General features: G+C 39.4%; 7 protein-coding genes across 9 annotated transcripts in view; 2 read left to right on the top strand and 5 right to left on the bottom strand.

The window, feature by feature from the left end:
* The window catches only part of LOC129110178 (uncharacterized), a 28092-nt gene extending 24725 nt beyond the window's left edge, over positions 1 to 3367 (top strand). The window contains 5 exon segments of the mRNA XM_054622367.1: positions 723 to 1112; positions 1631 to 1753; positions 1965 to 2084; positions 2172 to 2252; positions 2540 to 3367. Of these exon segments, the coding sequence (XP_054478342.1) occupies positions 723 to 1112; positions 1631 to 1753; positions 1965 to 2084; positions 2172 to 2252; positions 2540 to 2569 (744 nt within the window). The 3' untranslated portion in view covers positions 2570 to 3367.
* Positions 3368 to 3782: 415 nt separating this feature from the next.
* On the bottom strand, positions 3783 to 8334 carry LOC129110162 (casein kinase II subunit beta). 2 transcript variants are annotated; one of them, XM_054622344.1, is made up of 7 exons: positions 8242 to 8334; positions 7773 to 7848; positions 6423 to 6525; positions 6218 to 6333; positions 6057 to 6132; positions 5735 to 5924; positions 3783 to 5169 (listed from the first exon to the last, which is right to left on the bottom strand). In XM_054622344.1, exons 2-7 carry the CDS (start codon positions 7842 to 7844, stop codon positions 5079 to 5081), a joined length of 648 nt encoding a protein of 215 aa, XP_054478319.1. In that variant the 5' UTR covers positions 7845 to 7848; positions 8242 to 8334; the 3' UTR covers positions 3783 to 5078. The 2 variants fall into 2 exon arrangements, with proteins under 2 accessions (XP_054478319.1, XP_054478320.1); XM_054622345.1 differs by having other exon boundaries at positions 7773 to 7845.
* A 98-nt stretch (positions 8335 to 8432) lies between these two features.
* LOC129109709 (allograft inflammatory factor 1-like) lies at positions 8433 to 10406 on the bottom strand. The gene is made up of 6 exons (XM_054621829.1): positions 10324 to 10406; positions 10184 to 10245; positions 9955 to 10021; positions 9813 to 9854; positions 9534 to 9699; positions 8433 to 8922 (listed from the first exon to the last, which is right to left on the bottom strand). Exons 1-6 carry the CDS (start codon positions 10340 to 10342, stop codon positions 8835 to 8837), a joined length of 444 nt encoding a protein of 147 aa, XP_054477804.1. The 5' UTR covers positions 10343 to 10406; the 3' UTR covers positions 8433 to 8834.
* Positions 10407 to 11833: 1427 nt separating this feature from the next.
* LOC129109846 (uncharacterized) lies at positions 11834 to 13792 on the top strand. Its single transcript, XM_054621987.1, has 8 exons — positions 11834 to 11901; positions 12193 to 12525; positions 12612 to 12908; positions 12997 to 13020; positions 13129 to 13311; positions 13390 to 13443; positions 13541 to 13600; positions 13705 to 13792. Exons 1-8 carry the CDS (start codon positions 11835 to 11837, stop codon positions 13713 to 13715), a joined length of 1029 nt encoding a protein of 342 aa, XP_054477962.1. The 5' UTR covers position 11834; the 3' UTR covers positions 13716 to 13792.
* A 117-nt stretch (positions 13793 to 13909) lies between these two features.
* On the bottom strand, positions 13910 to 17033 carry LOC129109844 (uncharacterized). Of its 2 annotated transcripts, none has more exons than XM_054621985.1 (8): positions 16913 to 17033; positions 15805 to 16092; positions 15440 to 15724; positions 15085 to 15363; positions 14722 to 14982; positions 14500 to 14616; positions 14368 to 14393; positions 13910 to 14271 (listed from the first exon to the last, which is right to left on the bottom strand). In XM_054621985.1, exons 1-8 carry the CDS (start codon positions 17019 to 17021, stop codon positions 14149 to 14151), a joined length of 1488 nt encoding a protein of 495 aa, XP_054477960.1. In that variant the 5' UTR covers positions 17022 to 17033; the 3' UTR covers positions 13910 to 14148. The 2 variants fall into 2 exon arrangements, with proteins under 2 accessions (XP_054477960.1, XP_054477961.1); XM_054621986.1 differs by having other exon boundaries at positions 13920 to 14271; positions 14512 to 14616; positions 16913 to 17032.
* A 1507-nt stretch (positions 17034 to 18540) lies between these two features.
* On the bottom strand, positions 18541 to 22337 carry LOC129110074 (steroid 21-hydroxylase). Its single transcript, XM_054622223.1, has 12 exons — positions 22205 to 22337; positions 21789 to 21977; positions 21584 to 21673; positions 21351 to 21505; positions 21089 to 21184; positions 20757 to 20867; positions 20574 to 20660; positions 20128 to 20211; positions 19865 to 19978; positions 19608 to 19774; positions 18880 to 18983; positions 18541 to 18794 (listed from the first exon to the last, which is right to left on the bottom strand). Exons 1-12 carry the CDS (start codon positions 22335 to 22337, stop codon positions 18541 to 18543), a joined length of 1584 nt encoding a protein of 527 aa, XP_054478198.1.
* Positions 22338 to 23061: 724 nt separating this feature from the next.
* tnxba (tenascin XBa) lies at positions 23062 to 27282 on the bottom strand. The gene is made up of 14 exons (XM_054621231.1): positions 27162 to 27282; positions 26941 to 27072; positions 25602 to 26801; positions 25375 to 25497; positions 25110 to 25253; positions 24899 to 25018; positions 24655 to 24810; positions 24455 to 24564; positions 24238 to 24370; positions 23990 to 24141; positions 23800 to 23896; positions 23551 to 23712; positions 23294 to 23457; positions 23062 to 23181 (listed from the first exon to the last, which is right to left on the bottom strand). The coding sequence occupies exons 1-14, from the start codon at positions 27280 to 27282 to the stop codon at positions 23083 to 23085; spliced, it is 2913 nt and encodes a 970-aa protein (XP_054477206.1). The 3' UTR covers positions 23062 to 23082.
* Between the last annotated feature and the right edge of the window lie 519 nt (positions 27283 to 27801).

The raw sequence follows: 27801 nt of genomic DNA, 5'->3' as shown, positions 1-27801 counted from the left end.
TGGGAGACCTTGAGGCAGCTTAATTGTTATAAATATAAACGTCTTTGTCCTTTACCAGAATTTGACGGGGCAATGTGTAGCAACTGCCAGAGACTCCCCGTTGCATGAGTTTTTGACAATCAACTTTGACCAAAGAATAAAAGGCATTCCATATACGGTTCCTTGAATTTGTTTCTCAAGTTTGTGGTTTTCTTTGTTAAAAAAATACTATTTTGTAACTGATGACTGTCTATCAAATTTAGTGTGAGTGGCATGTCATTTTTTTTTGCAATCCCCACTGAAATATTATTCAAGCAAAATGAATACTCTTCATTCTGACTCATATTCGATTACATTCATTTTATGAAAAAAAAACTGTATTCAGTATCCATCTTATCTGGTGACCTTCTGTAGCAAGAGTCATTAGGAAATCAGTTAGGAAAAAGGTACATTGTGGCCATAAAGGGCTTTACATGGTCTTCAATAGTTTTGTTAAGCTGTTGAATTAAAACACTGTTGATTTTGTCATTTAATTTATTATGTGAGCACCCAAAAATCCCCAAATGATTATCTTCCTACAGATCTGTAGTACCTCATAAAATGGATACTATACTGTACAAATTAATGCATAGTTAAATATTTGTAACATTCATTATATGTAAAAAATGACTGTACATACCGTGTCAGTAGAACATTCTTTACCTTCCCATGATCACATAGTGGCTGTGTTGTGTCTTTTGTAGATTCTGTGCATTAGTCTCCCTTGCAATGGTTCAGAGACAAAGAACGCTCATGAGGAAACCAGCTGCAGTTTGGGCTTTTCACGCATACCAAGTCCCGATGTGCGCCACAAGAGTGAGCCTGGTAGTGTCCAAGCCCAGGATGCTCAAGTTGGGGAAGAGTCATGTGATCAGGAAGAGCTTGTAGTTTTTGAGACCTCCTTGGTGCCCATCCTAGAGGTGGAGATGGCGCAGCTGCCTGCCTCCCTCGACCCCTGCTGTGAGGCTTTAGATGGGATCCAGGAGGAAGAAGGATCATGTCTGGAAGTGTCTGCGTGCTCTGGAAAGATAGTTGGATCTTCCCCAGCTTCCTATTTCAGGAGTGATGGTCCCCAGGTTGTACGCTGCTTCCAGGTAGCCCCTCAGGGTGACGCTGATTCACTCTCTGCTTGGCCTCTGAATGATTTCAAGGCTTGCACACTAATTAATCACTCCTTCGCAGCACCATAACAAATCAAAACGTGTGACTCTAACGGTTAACTACCGTGTGAATTGTGCTCATCATTCAAATGCAACCTTGGTTGCTGCAGAGGTGTCTTCTCAGCTATGGTGATGGGTATCTGTAACACTAGCACATTCTTCTCCGCCACAAAATGTTGTTATACACGTTGACTCTACTTTCACCATCTATCCAACCCACTCCTGGCTTTCCGTCTCCTTGTTTCTTTTCAAATTGTTGGTGGTGGGAAGGGAAATAACATGGTGATTCTGTTGTTTCCAAAAAGCAAATTTGGTGAGAGGAAAATGGCTGTTTTTGGTGAAGGAATTCCTTCACCTTAGAACAGAATGCATGGTGTGAAACAAATTGGTTGCTGTGAGGTGTGAAGTGTCTGGTTAAACAGCCACTCATGGGGCTATGCTCCCGTCCACAGCCCCCTCTGGTGCAGACCCAGACTGTCACCATCACAGCTGTCTCCACCTCCTTACCCAGTGGCGTCTCCACCACAGAGGTCCCTATCGTCCCGACCAAGACCTTCATCTATGAGTCTTCAAAGGTAGGGGCTCCAGCACCTGCTCAGCCCAGATCTGTCTCAGCTATAGACAGTCTGTTTGCATGGAGGAGATTTCAGCACTTTAGTCTGGGAGGACAATGCCAGCACCTCCAGAATGAGCATGAGGCAGCACTGCACCCTCCCTGGCTGAAGCTCAAGGTCCAATTATCTAAAAATGATTACTCAGTCTACCTGTTTTTTTTTTTTTTCTCAGGATGCAGTTGATGGGACAGATGAGGACAAAGATGACACAACTGTGTCCAGCTCAAAGAGTGTTACCTCAGAGACCACCAGTGGCACCACAGTCACCACCACTACCACTCACATCTCAAAGGTCAGCAGTAGAATCATGCTTTGCGGTGATTGTATTTATTTATTTTTTTATTTGCCTTCTAAATATATTTTTTCTTCCCACTACCAGGTAGTGAAAAGCGGATCTTCGGAGACCCGCGTGGAGAAGAGAATTGTCATAACTGCCGAATCTGACGTCGTCCAAGATAAGGTACCAAAATGACACAAAACAGTACCAAACTAGTTTGACATTTGAGGAAATACCCTTATTTGCTTTCTTGCTGAGAGTTAGATGACAAATTTGATACTCTCATATCTGTCCAGCCCACACAAAGCTATACGGAGACGGTTAGCTTAGCATGAAGACTGGAAACTGTGAGAAATGGATTGCCTGGTTGTGTCTGATGTTGCCGTTAGGTATCATCTAATAAAGATTAGGACTGACTTTACTAATTCATATTAAGACTAATACAAGTGCACATAATGTCTGTCTTGCAGGGGAAAGGAGGAGGAGCATCAGCATTGTAACTGAATCACCACCTGCATTTATTCCTTTGACTCCACCTCCGACACACACTGACCAGCTCTGTCTACGCACACATATCCCAATAATAAATATCCCCTTAATCTGCACCTAATAATATGGATGATTCAGCAGATAAATCTCAGTAGATCCTCTTTGTTGTTTTTTTCAGTTGTAAGTAGAGGAGGGCTTCACAGTGCTCGAGTTTGTTCAAAGTCCTATCTCATCCAGGTGTTAAAAAAAAAAAGCTTAGTCAACACACTTTTATTGGTTGAAAAAAGTTATTTCAGTTATGTTTACTTTTAAATGCTTTTATTTCCCTAGTGGTTTTTACATTGTTAATTTTATACAAATGCACTGTTTCCATTCTAGTTTAGACACCATCATCAGCATTTATTCCCTTGGTGCTGCTAGGGGAACGTTAAGACTACATTCAAGGGAATCCTTTTTTGTTGTTGTTTACTTGTCTATTTAATTCAGGAGACTATTTTTTAATCACATGACATACCTTGCATCAAATAAGTGGACAAAGATATTCTGTGCTATAATTTGGACAGTTATTTTGCTTAGTTCACTGCTCAGGTACAAAAAGAAAAACCTTAACATTTTTTCTTCCCTAACCAGCCAAGAACCAGCAGCTTACACATTATTGTAAAGTTTGAATTAAAAATGCATCTATTTTGAAATATTTCTCTATTTTATAGAATTAATGCTTTTATAGTATTTGTACAAATTTGAGGTTTTTAAGTTATTCACCCATCTGCTCATTAAATTGTAGGTTGCCACTGTGCTGTTTACTGAATTTGTAAGGTCTCTACTTAAGGCCTGAGACTCTGAATCATTCTTATTCGTTTCCTCTTGTAGTCCACCAAGTTTATCAAACCTTTTCACAGTTTTGACGTGACAATGGAGTGCTTCCCTCAGTCCTATGTTTAGTTCAGTAGCATAGAACTCATTATTGCTTTGAATATATTTGGTTGATAAGAAAAGTTTTGCAAGCTTTGGTCTGTTTAACTCAGGTTTTGATATTCTTTGTAAGACTACAGACCTCCGTATGATTGTACGAGGAATGTCCATATATGTATATCCATCCCTACTTTAAATGTTCAGCAAAGTGAGGTCAATAAATACAACGCTTGTCTGACCCAGTAACCACACGTGTAAGGGGTGAAGGCAGCTGTCCCAGTATATGTGGCTTTTCTCTCATAGGAGCACAAGTTGTCTTTTTTTTTTTACATGTTCTACTATACAGTAATTTATTTGTAAAGTAGGAAATGTCTTGTGTGATTTGATGTACTGTGATGTTACAACACACGCTGGTTTCCAGGCTTCCACTAGAGAGATGTCACAAGGTTCAATTGCATTAATTATCAACCAAGTTTGTAAAGCCTTTTTACCACAGTCATAGTAGATTGCTCTCACTTGCTGTTTCTTGTGCTTTTCCATAGAAGACAAAATGCTTAAATATATTAATTCCCTTTAGATAGCATGTTTGTTAGCAACCTTTTTTTTTTTTTTTACCCAAAAAGAAGCCATTGGTATTGTAGCTACATGGACAACAGAAACCTCACCTGGAAGAAAATGTAGAATTACACGAAAAGGAAATAGTTTTTAGACAATGGAAAATATTGTTGCTTTGTGACTTTTCCCTGACTTTTTATGAAAAAATAAAATATGCATTACTTGGCATTTAAGTTGGCAGTCTATGTGTGAAGCATACAATCTTGAACGTATGAAAGAGATCTTGGTAAGAAATAAATATTTAATGCCATTCACTTGCTCCAGTTTATGTTGCTGCACGATCAATCAACACCAAACTGTTTAGAGGAAAAGATGTCACATCTTTCAAGATTGTAATATACTATAATCATGTTACATTTGCCTAAACAATCAAGTACAAACAGTCCCTAATGTTAAGGAAACTTAACAGTTTAATAATAAAAATGTAATCAAGCATAGGTCCATTTTCTTACTTTCTTCCTCTAATTTGGTATTCATTGTTTCTTGGAAATAGCACCTGATCACATTTACACCCAGTGCTGTTTTCAAATAAAACCCTTCATCTTAACAGCATAAAATCATACGTTGATACATGATTTGATGTGATTTAATGTTAACTTTCCAAAGTATGGACTGACCATATCACTGATAAGGCAAACCTGTCGGGCTGGTAACAAGGCTTTCTGTTACATTCCATTACCTGTAATTAAGCAACAAAGCTCACTGTAGCCTTCATTATGACGGAATTTAAGCCCCCTTTTTTGTTTCAGAGGAAACAACCCTAAAAGAGCAAAGATGTGCAAAGATGGATTGACATCAATTAAAGTAAAACACTATCAGGAGATTGACCCTTTGGAATTAGTTACATGTTTCAATAAATGAGAGGGAATGTCTGAATATGAAAGTGTCTAGCTGAGTTTGGGAAACTGTACAGGCATTTATTGGGAATATATAATCCATTCCTTTAAACAAGTAGTAGACAGCAAAGTCCATTGTGTTGGTCAAAGTGGCGTTCTAGCGAATTGTCTTGACTGGGCTCTTGAAACTTGACGCAGCCTGAAGTTGGAGTTGATAAGCCATTGGGTGAATTTTGAAACCGTATAGCCTGAAAAAAAAAAAAAAAAAAAAAAAGAAACACAATCAACTCCTGGACAAACGGAAATTTCTACTTACTCCTCTGAGCTCAAAGGCTGAGTATTGTAGGAAATATTTTGATACCAGTGAGAACTGATACACGAGACATAAACAGGACAAATCTGACCAGGTAATCAATGTAAACTTTAGGAAATGTTCAATATGGAGCCCTACTGAGGTCCACGGGGAAATGTGTCTTCTGTCTGCCAACCAATTAAAAGGAGCAGTGTGTAGGATTTAGTGGCATCTAGCAGTGAGGTTGCAGACTGAAACCACCTGAAAACCTCTACTTGCGCCGCTCTTTCTAAGCGTGTTGGAAAACGAGAGTGGCCTTAAGATATGAAGAGCTAATTCTAAACTAAAAAAGACAACGATTTTTTGTTTCAGGTGATTTATACATGAATGAAAACATAGTTATGAGAATTATATTCAAATTTTTGCCAAAAAAGCACCGAAATCCTACAGATTGCTCATTTAAAACATTAAGAAAAGTGTAGCAATGCAAACAATAAAAATAATATTTTTGTTGAACACACCTTGGCACAAACTGGTTGGCTGGCCGCTTTGGACGATACTCTGGGTGCACCATGAACAGCATGTGGGGGAACCCTGTCCCAAAATAGGCTCCATCTGTGTGGTGGTGTCTGGAGGATTTGGGGGTGTAAACATCCATGCACTTTGGGCAATAAAGCTTCACCATTGCTTCTCCAGGGATGTCTGACAAACCTACATCAGGACAAGGGATAGTTGAGTATGTCTTCATAGCCACTGTCAAAGGTCGAAGTTACAGCATAGGTTTTGTGCACAGGAGAATTTGTTTAATGTGAAGAATAAAAAAAAAATAAAAAAAGAACTTACCAATAGGAAGCATTGGTTGATTCTCGCAATAGACTCTTGGGCAATAGCCAAAATCCCCTTGTTGATACTTTTCCAACTATGGAGAAAATCAAATGTAGAAATCTCTGTTGATTCATGTCATAAAGCATGTAAGAATTTGAAGTCATTACGTTGAAGCTTACCATCTGTGCAATGCCTCTGTTTGTGAGGATGTAACGTGCATGAATGAGCCCGTAGAGCATCTCTGCTGCCTGCTCTATCAAGTCACTCTGATTGGGGTTATCTTCAAGTTCCTCATCTGTGAAATTAAAGTTATTAAAAGGAGTTAAATAGTTGACTATTTTATTTAACATCACAAGGGAACCTCTACATCCTTGATATTCTCACCTGGCTCCAGGTCAAGAATCATGTCCAAAGCCTGCCGATAGTGAGGCACCTGCTCATTCAAACCTGTCAGGTTAAACTTGTCCTGTATGTAGTCTTCATCAACCTGGAACACACGATTGGAGACAATGAATGGCTATTAATGGCATTATTTACTGACGCAAGCAAAATCCCATCGCTACAGCACATTGGTAAGGAAGCCTTATGCAAGAGCTTAACAGGATTATTTAGATGCTGCCAATGAAGAAAGCGAGGAGTTCAACTTAGAATTGGATTGAGTGAGTGCTAACCAAATTAGACATACCGGTGTGTTACGCATTGATGCCTAGATTTACCAGCTAAGGTTTTTATTTTAAGTGTATTTTGAAGAAGGTCAAATGTGAATTCAGTGGAACAGATTAGTACCAGACAGGGAAGTGGCTGTAATAGGGAAGTGTTGAAATTAGTTTGACCTTGTGGCAGCATTTGACAAATTTAAGTCAAACCCCTCATCACAAACCAAATATCACAAATAATATAGTATTTTGGATATATTATCATGAACATAAAAACTGTATAAGAATTGTGCAAAACAATTATGATTAATATTATTTTAGTTGAGTGACAGAGGAGCTGTTTTTCCGGACTAAGAACCTTGAAAAAAATAGAACTAGTGCGACGAAATCGTTTTGTTTAAACAAAAAATGCCCCTTTTCCGACTTTTACTTTATATATACTTTTTAAATAATGAAACCTATTTATCTTCATTATACAGCCTATTAATTAATTAATTATATTCCTTTATTGATCCCCATGGGGGAATTCAAGTGTTGCAGCAGCTCAACTAAACAGAAACAGATAATAAATACACATATTATACAATAAAATAAAAATAAAAATAGAATAAAATAAAAAATAAGAAAATGTACAGTATATCCACATGTAAATTATTGTAAAAGTAATTTGTAAAGAGTGTATTTGGAACTTGAAACTAGCGAAATCATTATTAAATCAAATGAATGAGAAACAAAACGGTACAACGTGACTGCATTAAGGACGGAACGGGTGACTCGATTGATGTCGTAAAAAACAAAACGATTTACGACAGCTGACCTATCGTAAAGAGAATCGGTGTTCTCAGCTCTGCAACTTTCCTGACGCCTGCTATGGGATTCTCTCTGTTTGTGGTTTAAATAAAAAAATCTGAACATTACAAACTCATGCAATGTGCATCATTTTAAACGTTTTGATTCAGTTTATCTGTGACATTTAGAAAACTTTTATTTTGTCGGGAGGCAAAAAATTAGTGGTAAATTCAAAATGAGGCTCCGATCTAAAAAAATCCCAGTTTTAAAAATAAATACGGGGACTAACCTCACAGAAGAACTCATTCCCTCTGAGTCCACAAAACCAGGAGATCCAGGACACCTCTTCTGAGCTGCTCATCCTCCTGACAAACATGAATGTTACACCCTCAATGAGCTGCTAAAGGCTAACACACTTCACTTCATATTCTTAGAATGTAGTGTTTACAAGCACGGATTGAATCATTTCCACCTTGGTTGCAACAACTAGATCTGCTGCATCGAGGACATTGAGCACACATCTGATTTTATTGTATAACGTAAAGCAAACCTTGAGTTTGCGTCTCAAACCTGCTGCTAACGTTAGCTAGCTTGCTATAGCTAACGTTAGCTAGCTTGCTATAGCTAACGTTAGCTAGCTTGCTATCGCTCGTTAGCTATAGTGTGGATGTATTATTGTAACCGCAGTATGCATTCAATGGTAGAGGTACTGTCTCCTGCATGCGTGTAACTGTTTACAGAGAATCACTTTTACTCACCCTTCTTTCTATATTAGTTAACACATCAACTTGCAAGCTTAGCTAGTTTATCCTCGCTTAGCTCCCCGGATAACAAATAGGACTTCCGGTCAGCCGACGTTTTCAAAATAAAGTTCTTCCTGCCGCATGTTCTCATGAAATACCGCAGAGAGAATGAAAATGGGACATGAACAAAATACAATTTTCTACACATTCACTTGTTTAATTATAGTCCAGCAAAACTTTGGTACCAGTGAATATATGCTTTCAATGATGGCCTTCACCTTTCATAAAACAGTGATATTCCTTTATTGTTTTACAGCAAGATTGTGGTATTTTGTCTGACATGATAATGGCCACTACCATGTAGAGTCCAAATAGTATTAGGCCCTGTGTTGTATTTAATTAAGTAGCTAAAGCAACATCATATGGATTCAGTGGGCTTTGGTATCTCAATACTTACAAAGCATTTCATGTAGAATCTGATTACTTTATACATAATGTACATAATACAGTATGCTTGATGGTTTTTTTTTTCTATTGACATGAACTTTAAAAATGTAGGTTCTATTCAAATCTGAAAAAAGTCTTCCCTGCTGGGATGAAGAGCTCTTTCAAGGCAGGTCTGAAAAGGTTTTGCGACGAGGTGGTCCAGCGTCTTTGGGCTCCTGCTCCTTTCCCATGCCTTCAAACATCAAGATCCTTAAATGAAGAAAAGTACATGTCAGCTTTTATACAAGACATTAAACTTGTAAACTTCAGACAGTATAGAGAGTACTATTGTTGCATTAAACAATCATTAGACATCCACTTTCAGGTACTTTTTTTAAGTTGAGCCAATATTATTATTAACTGTATGATTGTTTTTAGGGTTTTAATTGAGATCGAGAACAAACTGGATGATTCTTTAAAACCTTTTTTGTAACCAATCTACAGTACCAGTCAAAGGTTTGGACACACCTTCTCAATCAATGGTTTTTCTTAATTTTTTTTTTCTACATTGTAGATTAATATTGAAGACATCCAAACTATGAAGGAACACATATGGAATTTTGTGGTAAACAAACAAATGCTCAACAAACCAGAATATGTTTTATATTTTACATTCTTCAAAGTAGTTGAATGAGAAGGTGTGTCCAAACTTTTGACTGGTACTGTATAAGTTGTATTTTTCTGTATTCATTAGGTAATTCAATAGTGGCTTCATACATTCTTTTTTTTTTTTATAATTTGGAAACTTAATCTCCGATAACCCTAATCCTCATGTGACCCATCTTTGTGTCTCCAACCATTCTCTGAATGTATTTACTCACAGTTTTAGAATTGCATTTCTTTTCCCCAACATCATATTCAGGAAGTCATTGTAGCTGATTGTCTCTTTCGATGTCCCTCCAACAACCTCTGCCATCATTTTTTTCAGCTCTAAGTGAGTCTTGGCCAATCCCAGTTTTTCCAGCATTTGTTTTAACCCCATTAAATCTATAAAGTTGATAGTTCAAAGACAGAAAATAAGTGAAAAGTGCTTCGGGATCACTACTGAAAGCAACAGTTGCAAATAGTAGCATTTCTTTTTTGAAGATTTGCAATTATACCTATTTCTCCTTTGTCGTTGAGATCAAACTCCATGTATTTCTCTGTAATAAAAGCAAATGTAATACCATTTGTATGCCAAAATGTATGACACGAAATAAAACAATTAACTGAGGAGTGATTGTTAGCCCTTTTAATACTTACTTTTAAACATTTCAAGCTTTGAACCAAGGTCTTCCTCTTCTGCATACTTTGCGTCTGAGAGAAAAGCCTAGGGGATTGATAACAAATAATACAAATCAATCAGACATTATTATTGGGATTACAGAGTTCTCATGTTTTTGTGTCCAGCCCCTGTGTGTAGTAAAATCATCCCAGAAGCCGATTATCTCTAAATGGAACTCAATTACTTTTTCTAAAGATAACAACTCACCTCATTGATAGAGTCCAGTTTTTCTTCCTGTTGAGACTTGAGAAGACCGTATGCTTTTCCTCCTGCAAAAATGAAATACAAGAAACTATAAAGATTGTGAAATTACAAACAGGGTTAGCAGAAAGAAAAGGCAAACTAACCTTGAGCCACGTTGTCCATTCTGTTTACCGTGCTGAGAGCCTGTGAACACAAAGGGTGAAAAGCTATGATGGCGTTTCTTAAAATTGAGTGACAAGAGGAAGTGAAGTTACAAGGTTTCGGTTTACATTAGTGAGGTTCCTCTGTAGTATTTAAGGTTGCAGCAAAACAGAGGTCAGAATGCACCATATAACACTCACACACAGCCTCAATTTGACCAGACAGGAAAAAAACACGGTTTTACTGCTCAAAAAGAGTAGTTTTTCATGCAGGATACCTGCTTTGTAATTTATAAGCTCTAATACAGTCTATGTGGAAAAGTAGTGCATCTCGACCTTTTAAGAAATAAGTTGACACTACAATTAAGGATGGAAGAGTGATGCAGCAAGGATAACTGTGCTTTTAAACTTATTGTATCCGTATTAGTTTGTTGCACTTATTGTATTCGTATTAGTTTGTTTCTGCACTATACTTTTGCTCTGGTTTATGCTCTTAGATGCTTGTTTAAGAAAGGAGATGCACTTATGACTTCTGGTGACTAGTAGTTCTCTTGAATACCTATGTTGAATACACTTATTGTAAGTCGCTTCGGATAAAAGCGTCTGCTAAATGACTGTAATGTAATGTAATGTAAACAGTGAGCAATGCACATTCCTCTGCAGAAATGATCTGCTTATGAGGCACGTTTAAAAAAAAAAAGTGATGCCCCCTTTTTCAGGAAATGCTTAATCACATCTATGCAGTTTCATGCATGGAGGCTACCCAGTGCAGCCACAGCCATGTCTGCAAACCACTGAGCACTTCCACCGCAGCGGTTTGTGGTTGAACGCCTCGCTCAAGGGCACCTCAGTGATTATAAATAGGGAGGAGCAAGAGCTGCTCTTTGACTAATCCAACTCAAATTTAAACATGACCTCAATATATGACCTGACAACAACATCTGCTCTTATGTACCTTTTGTCAATTTGATGTAATGTCTTATTCTTGCCACATGGTGGCTCTATTGACCACACATTCAGGTAAATGGGAAGTTTGTGTGTCCACGTAGTTTCATGTTGATGCTCCTGTGTGACTTAGAGCAGTGGTTCTCAAATGGGGGTACGTGTACCCCTGGGGGTACGTGAAGGCACTCCAGGGGGTACTTGAGATTTTTAAAGAATATATTTAAAATTAGCATCCATTCAAAAATCCTTTCAAAATAGTTTCTTAATAAATATTCAATAAAATATAAGTGTAAGTTCATGAACTGAATTCAATGCAACAATGCAATCTTCAGTGTTGACAGTTTAATAAATCAGACACTGATGGCACAGCGCATAGTATTACATCTTTATTTCAACCAAAAATTCTTTGCGCTGGTTAGGGGGTACTTGGCTGAAAAAATATTTCACAGGGGGAACATCACTGAAAAAAGGTTGAGAACCACTGACTTAGAGAACTGAGAATAGGTGGAGACCAAAAGGCTTGATGAGGATAATATTTTGTCACTTCACTTGGCTACATTACCTAGAAAATGGCACATTTCTATCTACAAGGTCTCGTAGTATTAGTTCTGTTAATAATCATATCAGAATGCAAAGGTGAGTAGGTTACTGAATTATTACTTTACCACATTCAAAATGTATTAGATTTTTTTTTATAGTCAGTATACCAAAGAAGTATTCAGTATATACCAACACTGACTGTTATTGAACTTAAAAGGTGGCATACATATACTTATTTAATAACGGATGTAATTATATATTTTAATCATTTGCCATTTATTGTTAAAACTTGAATTATCTGCCACACAGTTGTATGCTATCTAAAACCCTATAAACCATATCTTATTTATAAAGGGATTATGATCTTTATCTCATGTCATTTTAAAGTCATCGCACCAGTGAATCAGACTGTCTTTGCTGCTAAAGAAGAAGATATACTTCTCCCCTGCTTTGATTCATATGCGATGGATCCAAAGGACTGCTACAGATTCAAATTGATTAAGTATGCCACAGATTCCAGTCAGATGAAGGTTATCCTTGTCAGGCCTAAAACACCTAAATTCCAGGATGCTAAACGTGTGAAATGGGATGCTGATGGAAATCAAGAAGTGTCTCTTTTACTGACAAAAACACAACTATCTGATGCGGGACTGTATGGATGTGAAATCTGGCAAGGCTGGGACTGTATTCATGTCAAAAACATTTTTTTAAAAGTGAAAGGTAAGATTGCACATTATACTCTCCTAATTTTCACTCCTTTTCAAAAAAACACAGCTCGCGTATGACACAAATCTCACCTATTTCAGACTGCAAAACCCTTCCAGCAGTGAAGGTAACTCCCAGCACACCCCTTAACCTGAACTGCCCAGTGGACATAACATCAGGACAACAACGACCCCAAAATATCTCCTGGGCAATGCTGCCATCAGGCAACCCTGTACCTTTCAACTCTGAAAGGGTGGATATTAATCAGACATCATTAGCTTTCCAGTCTGTGAATAAAAGTGACAGTGGTTGGTACAGATGTACATACGTGCTTGGACAAACTCAGCGCTGCTTTGAATTTAATCTACAGGTCCAAGAATTTAATCTACAGGTCCAAGGTAAGATTTTAAACTATCTGGTATCATCACTGTCAACAAATGACAATATGAATAACTCCTATGTACCTTTTCTATTTCCTTTGTAAAGTGGAAAAGGCCACAACAGTTCCAGGTATTTCGGCAAAAGATATAATATTATACATCTTATTTCAATTGCATCAGTATTCTGCTGTTAAATGTGATGTTGTAATTGCTTAAATTTACTTCCTGTCTTGCCCAGGACTGACAACCAGTGAGATTCTTTTGGAAACCAAGATGGAGGGAAGCAGTGGAGCATTTCTTGCTGTTCTTGTGGCTTCAGTCATTATTGGGATTGCCGTCTTGGCTGCACTGATAGGACTGTTCATTTACCGCAGGCGCAACACCCAGAGAGTAACCCAGCAAACTCAGAGGCCCACAACAGGTTTGACCTTCATAAATCTTGATGAGCAATGCAGTGTAGAGGCGTATTATCATAACCTTGTGTTCTCTTGTTGTTAAGGTACTCTTACGGATGCTTATGAGATTTTTACAGAGAGTCTTACACCCTTAGATGGTGAGAAGCATGTTACTCTTTCACAATATTCTTTAGTCCAGCTACTGTGACCTTTGGTTAACCACTTCACTGATAACTTTTTAACTCTATCTCACAGATCCTACAGCCCAAGCCAACTGTCTATACCAACATTTTCTGGATGAAAACATGTGTACTTGTAAGTAGTGTTACTATTATAAAATCACAACTACTACTTTATAATCCCATTTAATTACATTGTATCAAAATGTCTAAATAACAAATTCCTCTCTGTCATTGCAGTCCAGTATTAGTCATAATCAGCCTGCTCAAGACAAAAAAGAAGATTTTCCCCGTAAAATGCAAGTCCTTACTGTCTAATCTTGTAAAAACATGTGACATTAACTCACCTTTAAAGTGTTTGTCTTAAAAGAGTAACTAAGATTTATGTGGATCAACAAAGAAAATGCTAGCCTGTTTTTACTTAGACTGCTGAAAAGAGTCATCCTTATTACAATGCTTGTGTTCATCAGCATCTAATCAACATTATTATTTAAAAGAAATATAATTGTGTCACAGTGTAATCATTCTATAAAATGTTTTAACCAATTTGAATAAATATCTATAGGATGATGAATGGTCATGAATGAGGAGTCATAAACACTGATCTACTGTTACAAGAAAATATTACCTTTGAAACTTTTTAATGTATTACTGGTTGAAATCAAAGTGGAAAGAAACTTTTATTTAGTTCACAGCTTGTAATAAATCATAGAAACTGTCAGTGGTGGGGACAGCTCCTCTTTTGGTTCGTCTTTGTTGTTGTAGTTCCTCATTATTTGTATCCTGAATAACCTCGTAAACATGAGTCTGTGAAGAGGAGTACTGGAGTTATTACTTTGTTATATATCAGATTGACAAAAGCTATTAACCATTATAACAGCACAATTATGTTTTGTCTCTTACCATTCCAATACTTGACTGTTCATTCCCTGCAAAGAGAGAGGAAAGAAAACATCAGCCATTTGAGTATTATTTCATTCTAATTGAGACTCATTCTCATACAATAGTTGTACAGTAGGTTGTATCGCTCCGTACCACATTCACTACCTGCATCCTTGTGTTGCTTCCTCTTGTTGAACATGTAAAGTCCCCCAGCAGCTATGCATATCACGATTGCAAGAGGAAGGGCTACCCAAGCAGGGGTTTGCAGAGCTGTTGACATTAAATAGTTATCATTTCCTCTCTGTTTACTCTGAATCATTAAACATTTTGGTTTTATTTAGGAGAAAAGGATACAATAGCATTATGCATACTTACGGTTACCAGTGTGCCACTTCTTTGATGCCATCACATCACTCTCTCTATGCACAAAGCAAATTAATTCATCGGATGTCATTGCCGAAACTGGGAGGAACAGCCTGTTTATAAGAGAGTTCTTGACATTCATTAAACCACTCTGCCAGCTATTTTGGCTTCCTCCAGACCACGTCAAATTTAAGTCTTTTCCACATTCCTTAGTGCAGGTAAGCACACAAGTCAAAGTGAGATTATCATCACCCGGCCCACGCTCTGAAGTAACTGTAAAGACAAGCGTGAGAAGAAATGTTTTACTAGCAGTGACGCAAAATAGAAATAGGACAATTCAAGCTCTGCTTGGGCACTTGACGTTTTAAAACTCACCATCCAGGGTATGCAGCCTTATTTTATTAAACACCTTTTGCTGATCAGTGGAGTCTGAACATTGGTAGTCCCCAGCATGCAGAGCACTCACTTTGCTTATGACCAGTGATGAATCTTCATTGACATGAAATGTCTCCATTTGACCTTTACGAGGTGACATATCATCTGTCCTTTCTCCTATGGCCCACTTCACTCTGCCACTCACACCAAGAGAGGAAGTGTTGCTACAAGAGAGTGACACTGACTCACCCACTGCAGCGAACACTTCCTCTATTCCATCTGAGGGAAAGGGATTAGTGGTTACAGTTAGTACACGTTGTTCATTTGAAGTATATGCTGAAGTGGAGTTTAGTACCTTTTATTGTTGTTGTGTAACTGATGGTAGCTTTAACTGTGTCATTCTGAGTCAGTTGGCATTTCCATTTTCTGTGATGGTCTGTCAGTTTTTTAGTGATGATCAGTTTTGAGAAGCATTCAGAGGGATTTTCAAATTTAAATCTGTTCCCATTTAAAGGTGTATTGTCTCCTGTGCTCCACTTGATACGCATCCCCTTGTTGTTACAATGGGCAAGTCCTTTATAGCTATTGAGGAAACAGTGAAGCTCTATTGTGTCCTCCGCAGGAGTGGAACTCTCAGTAACTGGGGAATGAAAAAAAAAAAAGTCATGTGACACTGTAATGCTGACTTTAAATTATTCAAGAATGGTTTGAGTCACTTACCTTCAAGAATATGAAGTGAAACAGTTGAATTGAGCTTGCCACTGTCACAAGAGTAAAGTCTTGCATCATTGAGCTCCAGATGATTAATCTTCAGAGAGCAGTCCTTAAGCAGGCCTAGCCTGAGGCCGGTCAGACCTGGAGCTGTCACCTTTCCAGCCTTCACGACCTCCGTGATCCACTGAAACTCTTCAGCCATGTTCCAGTTAACAGAGGAGCAGGATTTAATAGAGGGTATGCCACATGGCAAAGTAACATCATCTCCTAGTAAGGCAAACATCCACAAATGATCTGTTGGAGGAGAGAATTTAATCTTAGACATTTTCCAAGTCATGAGGTTGTTCTGTCAAATAAAAAAGTTGGTGACCCTCCATCATGAACTGAACCTGTTCATAACTAAGAGTGAAAGTAACAAGTTACATTTAGATACTCTAGTTACTGGAACAAAGTATTTATATGTACATGCATTTAATTGCGCATCAATATAATTAGTATCCACATATGATGAAGAACTACCCACGGAATTAACCTATAAATAAGCATGATTGTACCTCGTCATGATTCAAAAAAAGAAAGAAAATTAAAATAGTTTGCGAGCACGCTACGTGTCCCAAATCTAACACACCAACGACATGAACAGATACATGCTAGGTGTGGCTAGTATGTAAACATGCTAACATTTTCCTGGTGGAAACTCAGTCATGCAGTGACTTGACTCCTTCGTTCACTAATGCTAAAACTTCTTCCTTCGGTGGAACCAAAGAGACTGAGTGGACTGGTTAAAGTGGGACAAAGATGCTGGACTGGGTGGATTGGTTAATTTTACTCTTACTTGAGTATGCTATTCTAGTACTCTTTCCAACCCTGTTCATAACCACATGTGATAATCATGCATTCTTTTAAATTTTTTGTTCAAGTTTATCTTGATTTTTTTAAATTAATTATTGTACTGGAAAAGTTTTGTTTAATTAATTTTGATGTTGGAAATTTTAATGTTTACATGTACCTAGTATCTCAACATTTTGTAAAAAAAAGTCAGTGAGCTTAGAGTTATTAAATGATATCTTAAAAATTCAACAGATTAACAAGAGAACAGTTTTTTTATAATTACCAAATGACTGTCCAGCTGCTGCTTGTGTGAGAGATAGAAGACACAGTCTTAATAATGAAAAATAAACCATCCTTCTCTCAGATGTCTTCTCGCAGATTGTCTTGCTCATTGCTAGGTCCTCTGAAAGCAGACGTTTTTTAAAATCACATGTTCAGGAAATGACATTGCTGCAACTCATTTTTAGTGACCAGCCCAGGAGAGGCCCATGTTCATTTTTTCACATTACCCTTTGACTTATATAAAACTTTGGCCAGTATACAAATGAATGCTTCATGTACACTGTCCATTTTGTGTTTTTCATGTAATATTTACCCTGTCTATCACATGTACAATCATAACACCTGTTATCGTCTATCATCAAATGCTATCGATGTTGTAAATGAAAACTCTTTTACATGTAGCGATTCTAAACCAGCGATGAGGAGTGATAACCAAAAATAATTGCTTAGTAAAACAAGGAAAATGGACTATGGAAGCCTAAAGGTTGAGGCCTGTGGCGTAGTGGAGAGCAAGGTAGTTCTCCATTCAGAGGATCGGTGGTTCGATACCCGGCTTCGGCAGTCGATGTGTCCTTGGGCAAGACACTTAACCCCAAGTTGCTCCTGAAGGCCATCGGTGTGGACTGGATGTTGCAGGAATGTTAGTTAGAGTCTGATGGTGGCACCTTGATGGTAGCCTGTCATCAGTGTGTGAATGGGTGAATGATATGTAACATACTACTGACTGTAAGTCGCTTTGGATAAAAGCGTCTGCTAAATGACTGTAATGTAATGTAATAACCTGTAGGCCTCTGGAGGTTTCCCTCAGTAGGAAATTATTTCACTTTCTGTAGCATGATCAGTGTTTATCCACTGGGTGGTGCTGTCAGACTCTATGACAAATATTCACCTTGTAAAATTACTAGTAACCAGTAAACTGTTTCAGTAACTCCTTCAAACCCCAGGTTTTGATTCCCATGTAGCTTCACCTGAATAGTTTAGGCCATCCTTGTAATTTTCCGCCCTCCACTGGTGATGTTGAGGCTCAGTATTTTCATCTAACTTTAGTGCAATTTGCTTTGCCCCTATACAAGAGATGAAACAAAAAACTATATAGATCTGGCCTGGATTACATGTTTTTTAGACATGATTGAATATATAATTGTATAAATTCAGTAAAAAGCAATTTAAGAAGCAATTAACAGACTACTTTATCTGGATATCCAATATTAAGGCAAATTGCAAGAAGTATTGATGAGAAACATACACATGTAAAAATAAAACAAAAAACATTTATTTGCGCACAAATGCATAACATTTAAGCAACAAGTAAGGAGTAAGGGGGCGGCTATGGCGTAGTGGAGAGCAAGGTAGTTCTCCAATCAGAAGGTCGGTGGTTCGATACCCGGCTTCAGCAGTCGATGTGTCCTTGGGCAAGACACTTAACCCCAAGTTGCTCCTGAAGGCCATCGGTGTGGACTGATGATGAATGTTAGTTAGAGTCTGATGGTGGCACCTTGATGGTAGCCTGTCATCAGTGTGTGAATGGGTGAATGATATGTAATATACTACTGACTGTAAGTCGCTTTGGATAAAAGCGTCTGCTAAATGACTGTAAATGACTGTAAAAATGAGTATGCCTTCTGTAGTTCAAGGATTAGTCACAGGCCTCGGACGTGCAGTAACTGTGTAGGACTTGACCTTGAGTACAACACTAGCAACTCCTCTCAGGTCGGGCAGAGAGGCCTCGTTCTCAGGAGGGATGAAATGGAAATCTCTCAGCAAGTAGGCAGTGAACAGAAAGAGCTCCATTTTGGCGACAGACTCTCCAAGGCATAGCCGAGCACCCCCTCCAAAAGGGATCAGGGCTCGGGTGGAGCTAGCTCCTCCTTGCAGAAAGCGCTCTGAAAGCCAGAGAGTAGCTACTTTATTTGAGATCTGCTGAGCAAACAAAAAGGAATGCACTTCATCTCACAGTTGGAGCAGTACCTGGTTTGAAGCTGTATGGGTCAGACCAAACTGCAGGATCATGGTGTGCTCCAAAAAGATTAGGAATGATGACTGTGTTCTTAGGGATGAAGTAACCTGCAATGCTAAACATCCATGGGGGTTATTCATTTTCCATAATGCAAAGTTTTTGTGTACCTGCTGACTGACCTGATACCAACAGGACTACATCAATATAGCATACTTTATAGACATAAACACATTATACAACAAATTTAGACAAATTTGGTGCTGTCTAGTTTATTTATTTATTCATGATGATGTTGGTTTGCAGGAAGCAAGCATTTTTTAAGCAGAGGTTCATTATGGTGAGCAACAGCCTGAGTCCCATAATGTTTACTTACTGTTTTCTTTCCCAGTTTTGACATAATTGCTTTTTTGCATAAATAACTTCATGCAGGTGTTTTTAATTTCTTTAAAGCAATTATTTCATTACAGCCATGTTCAAGGTAGGTATTTGCATCAAAGCAGTGCCTATGTGTAATATTTAACAATTCCATATGCTTTCATTCTGTGTGTTGGACCAAGGAGTAAACATGATGAATGAAATATTGGAGAAACATAGGTCTGTGCAAGATTTGTAAACTGGTTTATATTGTACCAACCTGTACCAATGCCTGCTTCACCACATCCGATCTTAAAGACAATTGGTAGTTAGCCAATCATCTTCTAATTCTTTCATTATAACTTCATAACGCCATTCAGCTGACCTGCTGTCTCTGATGGCTCTGTGTGGAACCGCCAACGGGGCAACCGGCCTGAGTCTGAGCACCTCGTTGATCAGAGAGCACAGGACAGGAAGTCTGTGTCTGTCACTGTACTTTGGGTATCGTCCCTCTAGTACTGTGCACAACTCGTCATACACTTTGGCTTGCACCTGAAGATCACAGTAAAAGAGGAGAAAGACACTGAGATAAACTTTAAGGTTTGTAAATAAGTTGTTTTTAGGGTAAATGATGTGCCCTGCCTCTGGTCTGTGGAGGAGAAAGGCCACAGTCCAGTTCAGCCAGGCTGCAGTGGTCTCTGTTCCCCCGATGAGAAGGTCCACAGTGGCCATGTGAACATGAATATCTGTCAGGCGCTGGAGTCATGAAGACACGTAATTTAGTACAAAAGTGCTACTTAGTATACTGAATGTACAATTCCAGTATTAGTTTTGAATGCCATTGGATTTACTCACAATACATTTCAAATGGATCTCCCCTAATATTCACTGTTCTATGTACTTACCACACTGTTATCTGTGTTGTGATGTTTGTCAAGGCCCTGGAGGAGGGATCCCGTAATGGCGTCCTCATTTTTCTTGTCTTGTGACTGCACAGACAACAGAGCAACAGCTGATTAAAATCAGCATAGCAGGACATGGGATTTTTTGGAGCTTGGGTCAACATATCCACCTACAACTGTACAAATTCATCCACTTTTCTGGATACATACGCAAAGAAAATTCACTTGGATTCAAAAGGCATCTATTATGTGAATTGATTTTCTTTCTCTTTGAACATATCCAAGCAGACAAAAAAGGCTATTTTCATATATAGACTCATTTTATGATCCTGATGTCTTAACTGTTCTGATCACTAAGCCACACCGAGACATGCTTTTTGTTTACCTATAACCAGATCAATTTAGCATAACTAGATCTCTTTATTCTTTGGCATTTATTTTTTACTTACCTTGTAATTGTTTAGATGTTCTCTTATAATTTCGTCTCTCTTTGCCACCTCTTTCAGAAGACGGGCAAATACAGGATTGGGTAATTTCTTTAAACAACAAATGACAATATGTGAAATCTCATTCAAAAGACGTTTGCTGGTCTTTGTTGTGATCTATAGTCAAGAAATGGAATATTAACTGACTCTGAGCAGTGGGAAGGAGTCCAGAGCAGAAATCCAGGTTGAGCCCCACAGAGAAACAATCTCATTCAGACAGCTGTGCAGCTGCTGCAGCTCCGAAGAACTCTTCTTGTACTAGAAAACAGGTATTTATATTTTAACATTTCATATTAATGAAATGCAATGTCTAGATATAGAATAGTACATTATATTTGCACATACGTAATGCAAGCTTCTAAGAAGAGCAACAAAAACACTGACCTTGCCCGGTCCCCAAGATAAACAGGCAACCAAGCACAGCTGTCGATTGATGTAAAGCATATTTTGCAATCCATCTTTGATACTAAGATACTCACTTCTTTTCCAAAAGCCAAAGTGGTGATGACATTACTGGCTGCCACTGTGAAATCCTGCGAGAGGTCTACAGCACTGCCTTGATAGTCCATCAAAACCTTAACAGTTAACAAACCATGCTTTATCTTTTTATGTGACCACTATGGAAATTCCCCAACATTTGCTTTGGATCTCTGGTATCACATTACAGAACATTCTTTGTATTTTAAGATCAGGCACGATATAATTCCCCGGTGTACATTGTATTCCTCCTGTGTTCTGTACCTCTCTCAGATGCAGTGCCTGTCTCTCAATCACATCATGCAATGATTGCTGACAGCAACGCTGCAAAGCACTGTGGACGAGACGACGATGTGCCTTCCATTCCTCATTATAGTCCCCCAACGAGATGGTGTGCCCTCCCCCAGACACAATATCACCTGATGCAAGTCAGTACAGGTAATAAGGACATACAAATTATGCATACTATTGATGCAAAAGAAGCTAGAGTTGTTTACCTGTGTATGAAACAGGTCTCCCAGCAAAGTCTGACCATTTTTTCACCAGTGCTTCTCTTATGACTTCACTACTATTAAGTACCACCATGGCTGAAAAAATCACAACAAAACTTTTGTGCTATCTACAAAAAGTGATTTTAAAAGTTGAAGTTTTAAGTCAGTATTTAATATTATCAAATCCATAACTCTGAAATGGGATATTTACTTGTGTTTCCACATTTCAGGCGGTAGATGTTTCCGTACCGCTGTGCCAGTTCGGTCAGGTGGATTGGCAGATGCTCATGTGTCAGCTCCATCATATTGCCTATAAGGAAGAGACTGGGAGGACCTGGGAGGGAAGGAGACGAGGAGCGGGGAAGGAACTGACAGAGATACTGCAGCAGTCCAGACTCAACTAAGAGGATGAAGAAGTTAAGAAAGACAAAGATAAAAGAGAGAGAGAGAATGAACAGAAACCATACAAATCTATTAGATCAAGTAATCAAGTTCAGTGGTGTACTAGTTTTTCATCTGTTGAGAAAATCCCCTATTCATTAATCATTGTATTTTCATGAAATTAAAACACTTGATTGCACAACCAGCATGTTTAAATATACAGACAACAAATAGATAGATAATTACCTGAAGACTTCCTTCCCTTGTGGTCTTCCTGTACAGATTTGTCCTTCCGACCAGAAATGCAAATCAGTACCATCAACAGCGCCACAACTAGGAACACAGCTCCCACAGTGATAAATGATATTTCAATTGGCATTTTGTGTCTTCTCGCTGGTGTCCCCCTTCAGAAAGGTGGTCAGCACGCTGCTTCCCCCATTTATAGTCTTCGAATCTGTCACTTAGCTTGTCTGCTTGATACAGTGTTGTTTTCACTAAAATCAAGGATGTCTAAACACTTTGTATGTCAACATATCTGATAACAAGATGAATGCAACACATACACATGGCCAGGACTTTTTGAAGGGCATGATAACATTCCACAGTTGACATGACAGTCAGTTATGGTTTCTTTTTTTTATAGTGCAGGGAATGAAGAAACTGTTTTTCATCAAATGATTTGGACGTTTTAATTCACTGTTACAAAACCAAAAAATAGACACTTTAGACCCACATCAGCCACATTTATTCCAATGGAGTGAGACAGTGCATATTCAATAACAGTAGTAGTGCGGTGGCATACCACGGTGGTGCACAAGAAGGTATTGGAGTCAAAACAAAGCTGTGTTGAAATGGACGGGTAGGCAGAACAGTAGAACGAGATGCAAAAAGTAAAAAAAACAAAACATTTCTCCACTCCTTTGGTATATTTCCCAAAAAATACAGATTAGGAAAAAAAATTGCTTATTGAATCAAATGTACTGATAACTGTTGTTGTAGCGATTGAAACCACTAAACATGCAATTTCAGTTGGAAAGTGACATGCATCAACTATGAGATTCACTGTCTTCTGGATCTCTGGAGCTTTAATTATCTGTCATTACTGAATGAAGACTGACGTAATCTTAGCCATGAGTTGCAGGAGAGAACCTGGACGGTCTGAACTTCATCTCAACGAAGGGAATGGAGGAGTCTTTACCTTTCCATTCTATCCAGACTACTCCCTGTGTAAAAACAGACAAAGAGAAGTGATGCTAGTTGGTTAGTGTGCTGTATCATGGATGAATACAAGTGTTAAAAGTATATTATTCCATGCCCCAGAGAGGTGAATTGTACCTGATTATTACTGTTGATGCCATGAAGGCCATTGAGGTTGGCCTTGTAGCAGTTCTTGTACCACCAGCCTCCCATGTAGGCCCTGGCACAGTGGATCCCCAGAGGATCAGGGTCCTTGTCCCGGGCTGAGAATGGGCGTCCATTATGGTACTTCATAGAGTCTCCTGACAGAGAAATAGTTAAAGTGGGTTATGAATTGTCAGACACTTACTGTAATATACGTAGTATGTACTGCACATTTCCGGTTAAGTGTTTACCTGCAGTTCCAGTGTAGCCAGACACTGCAAGAGTATAGTGCCTCTCCACTGAATCAACGGAGAAGTTTGCGTAGTGAGCGTATACGGTGTCATTTCCGGATCGCATATCCACTCTCAGACTCACAGGGCCCACACTGGTCAGGTTGTGAAGGAGCTTGTTTCCTAATAGTGATAGGAATTTAAAGTTAACAGATGGAAATAGATATTTCATGCAGATGTGACGGTAATAAGAACTTGTTTCAACTGTACCAAGCCAGAAGTCTTCACTGAGGTTTCCAAAGCCGTCACCGTATTCACTCCATGTTCTGGAGAAATTTGTTTTTCCATTCATCCTCCTCTGGAACACCTAAAAACACACATCAGATTGTTGTTCATTATCTAAAATAGTACTGCCATTTTCTCAGTACAAAGTTTTACAAACAACAGCAGTTTGTCTCACTGTCCAGCCGCCTCCATCAGTCTCCATGTCACAGTAGACTCTGACTGCTTGTCCCTCTTTTCCTTGCGGGTAGATATCCACCTCTCCTGACTGCAGAGCTCCATTCAGCAGCTCTTGGGAACACTCAGTAGGGAAAGGGAAACGCAGTTTGCCTAAGGGATAAAAAAAACAAAAGAATCTTTGTTGTGATAAAAAGTATTTTTAGGACAGATTAATGTGCAAGCACTGCGTTAAATGATATACTACACCTGTAATGAATTCTGTGGTGACAACAGATGTGTATTGTCCATCTCTCTCGCCTTGTACCAGAACAGTATATCTTGACATTGGCAACAGCCCTGTCAATATATACTCTGTGATGGATTGGTCCAGGATCACCTCCTAATGTATACACAGAAAGCACACAAATTTAGAGACTGTAAATGTCAGAACGCTCTTTGTACTCTATGAGGGTATATGCATCACCTTTGTCTCCTCTCCTGCCACCTGGTAGGTCAGTCTGTAGCTGTAATAAACAACAGTGGTTCTCCATGCTATCACAGCAGAGCGGGCACCCACCTCACTGGCTTTAACCACTAGTGGGACACAGAAATGTATTGACTTCACACACTTTACACACAAGGTCTATATTTTAGCGTGCAATTATTATTGCCATCTTTACTCACCATTAGCTGTTGTAAATGTGGTTGAGATGGCCATGCTCTGCAGACTGTCCTTCTGGCTCAAGACCTTGACTGTGTACATGGTGCCTCTCTGCAGGCCCCTCAGCTGGTGCTCCACTGAGTTTCCAGACAGCATCACAGTCACTGTCACATTAGGAGCTGTAGCAAGAGGGAGAATTAATAACATAGTGTAGCGTTGTCATTAATGCTTTGTGATTAGTTATTAAGGTGATATTGCCACACTCACTCTTGGAAGACTCATAGCTGATGATGAACCGGTCTACTTTCCCCAGACTTGGGGTCCATTGCAGCACAGCTCTGGTATCTGTCACATTGACAACTTGCAGATGTGTTGGAGGAGCCGGCACTGCAGTCAAGACATAATCCATAGTGTGTTTTTTGTGGTTTTCAGGCATTAAAACAAAACAAGTAGCTGTAGATAAAAGTAAGCTTTGTACCTGTGGTCATAAGGGATGTCAGAGCATCACTCTGGGCTCTGCCTTGTGTAGCAATTACGGTGATAATGTAGGAGGATCCAGCAGACAGCTTCGACAGAACCACATGAGATCGCTGCGACTCCACTGTCACAAAGCGGCTCTCACCTAGCAGGATAATACAACACAAATATCACACAGACACAATCAAACAAAACCCTACACCAACTGATTTTAAGCAGGGAGATTTTGACCTGTGATGCAGTATAACAGCAGGCCTTAAACAAACCTGTGACGATGTTCAGGAACGTGACCCTGAAGCCAGAGAATGTCATCTTCGGTTTGGTCCAGGAAACAGTGATAGAAGACTCTGTTACATTGCTGAAAACCATCTCTGTGGCTGGCTCAGGACCTGGTTAGAGAAAACAAGGACATTTCTATTCACATTTTACTGCTCCCAGTATTGATCGTGCTCAGGGTAGTTATGGAGGAAATGTGTAGTACAACTTTAGTTACCTGTAATTGCAGTTGCTCTATGAATCTTTGATCTCCTCTCAGCTGCAGTGCCATACACATGCAGGACATAGCCTGTGTTTGCCCTAAGGTTACTGAACTCCACAGAGCGTACACTGCCAGGGACCACCATAGAGATCCTCTTTGTTTCAGCTTTGCCTTTAGATCCAACACCTTTACCGGTGGTGGCAGTTGAGTTTGCGCTCTCACTCTGTACCTGGACTTCAGTTTTGTTCTTAACTGTGGAGGCCTTGTCTCCTTCAAGAGCTTCATCTTCGAACTCTTCTTGGTCATCTTCGTCTCCCTCTGTCCGTGGCTCTCTTCTGATCACTGTGAAGTTCTTGAACATCCCTTGTGGGGCTGACCATGTGACAGTGAAGCTATAGGAAGAGATGTTTACAACCTTTACAGAACCCAATCCAGATCCTCCAATCCTCCTCACACTGTCAGAGCCATGGATGGTTGTTTTATTCTGCAGAACTCGAGTCTCGACTGATGTTGCTGCAATGGTTGAATTAACCAGATACTGACTCTTCTGTTTCAACTTCTCTTTTCCAAGTTTGTCAGCCTCAGTGTTTCTGCTGTCAACAGACTGCACATTTGTAGTGTCTACTTTTACTTTCTTGGTGCGTTTATTTCCAGATGATTGAGTAACATTTTTTTCAGCCAGTGTGGACTGCTCCAAGGTCTCCTTACCTGTTCTGGTTTTGTTTGTTCCCTCTACCCTGGTGAGAATGGTCACAATTCTAGCCGTGCCATTCGATTTCTTCACATTACTCTGGGTAACATTGGTTTGAGGTTGATCTTTTAGTTGGTCAGATCTATTTTTTGGGGGGACCTTTTTAGAGGTCAGGACTGTTGTTTTGCCTTTGCGGGCCTCCTCCTGCCTTCTTCCCTCATGTTTCAAAAGAACTTGACCAACAGTTGGGCGACTGGTCTTTGTGGCACTTGAAGAGTCTTTTGTAGTAATTTTCTTTCCAGAGGCTTCATGTTTTGCTTGTGTCTTAACAAGACCTGCTTTAGCATTAGTAGACACTTTGGGTTTGGTGTCAGTCTCTTTGGCGTCAGACCCTTTCTTCTGCTCCCTCTTCTGGAAGAGTGTGTGCTCTGCTTTGGTAGTTTTCTCCTGCATGCTTTCCTTTTCTTTGTTCACCTGCAGGGTCACTGTTTCCACGGTTATCTTGACTTTTCCTTTGGAGGTTTCTGAAATTGCAGAGTAGAGGTCACAATCAAAGTATGAATTAGATATTAGTCAAAGTAAATTAAAGGGAAAACTGTCTCTCATTTAAAGATATGTTTCTAATGCTACCACATCCAAATAACAGTTCCGACTTTCACTTACTTTTATTACACTCAGCTCCATGTGCACACTTACTGCAGTCTGGACCCATGAATCCTTGTTGGCAGATACATTTCCCCTTCTCACATTCCCCATTGCCACTACAGTCATTTGGACAATTTGCAGAACATGGACCTGGGCAGCAAAAAATAAACAAATTTACTACACCCACATCTCTAAGTTGTGTTAAATTTCATAATTTGGTGAAAATCACAGAATTATACATTTCTCTTTTAAACTGGACATCTCTCTTTCCAGTCGGGCCAAGCGTCCTTTCAGCGCAGACATCTCTGTCTCACATCCCCCGGTGCAGCCACCAGGCAACAAGCTGATCTTATGCGTCATCACCAGAGGAGTGCCAGGCTTCAGCTCCAGCTCATGCCCCTTGGTGTTGCTGGAGCCGCAGCCATCACTGATGACCACCTTAACTGGTTGTGCATGGGCAGGATTTTCTTTGGTGGTGGTGGCGGTGGTGGTGGTGGGAGCTTTGATTACAGCGGTCTGATTGGCAGAGGATGTGACCTTATCTTTGTAGGCTGCAGAACCACTGGGTGTAGCTGCCTTTGCTGGAGTTGATGGAGCAATTTGACCTTCTATGGGGGTAAGCTTGTCTTTGGTGGAAGGAGATTTAGCTACAACAGTCTGATTGACGGAGGCTGTGGGCTTGTTTTTTGTGGTTTTAACGCCACTGGCTGGAGCAGACTTTGGGGATGTTGACTGAACATTTGGAGCTCCAGTGGGGGCCGGCTTGTCTTTGGTAGCCTTCACTTCACTGACTGTAGAAGCCTTTACTGCTGCTGTGGCCAGAGAGGATAAAACTGTCTGATTGACTGTGTTTGGCTTTAGGGTTGGGCGAATGGTGTG

The sequence above is a fragment of the Anoplopoma fimbria genome, chromosome 20 (assembly GCF_027596085.1).
Source record: "Anoplopoma fimbria isolate UVic2021 breed Golden Eagle Sablefish chromosome 20, Afim_UVic_2022, whole genome shotgun sequence".
Classification (NCBI taxonomy): domain Eukaryota; kingdom Metazoa; phylum Chordata; class Actinopteri; order Perciformes; family Anoplopomatidae; genus Anoplopoma; species Anoplopoma fimbria.
The sequence above is the reverse complement of the archived record's forward strand: the minus strand, read 5'-3'. Positions and strand labels throughout refer to the sequence as shown.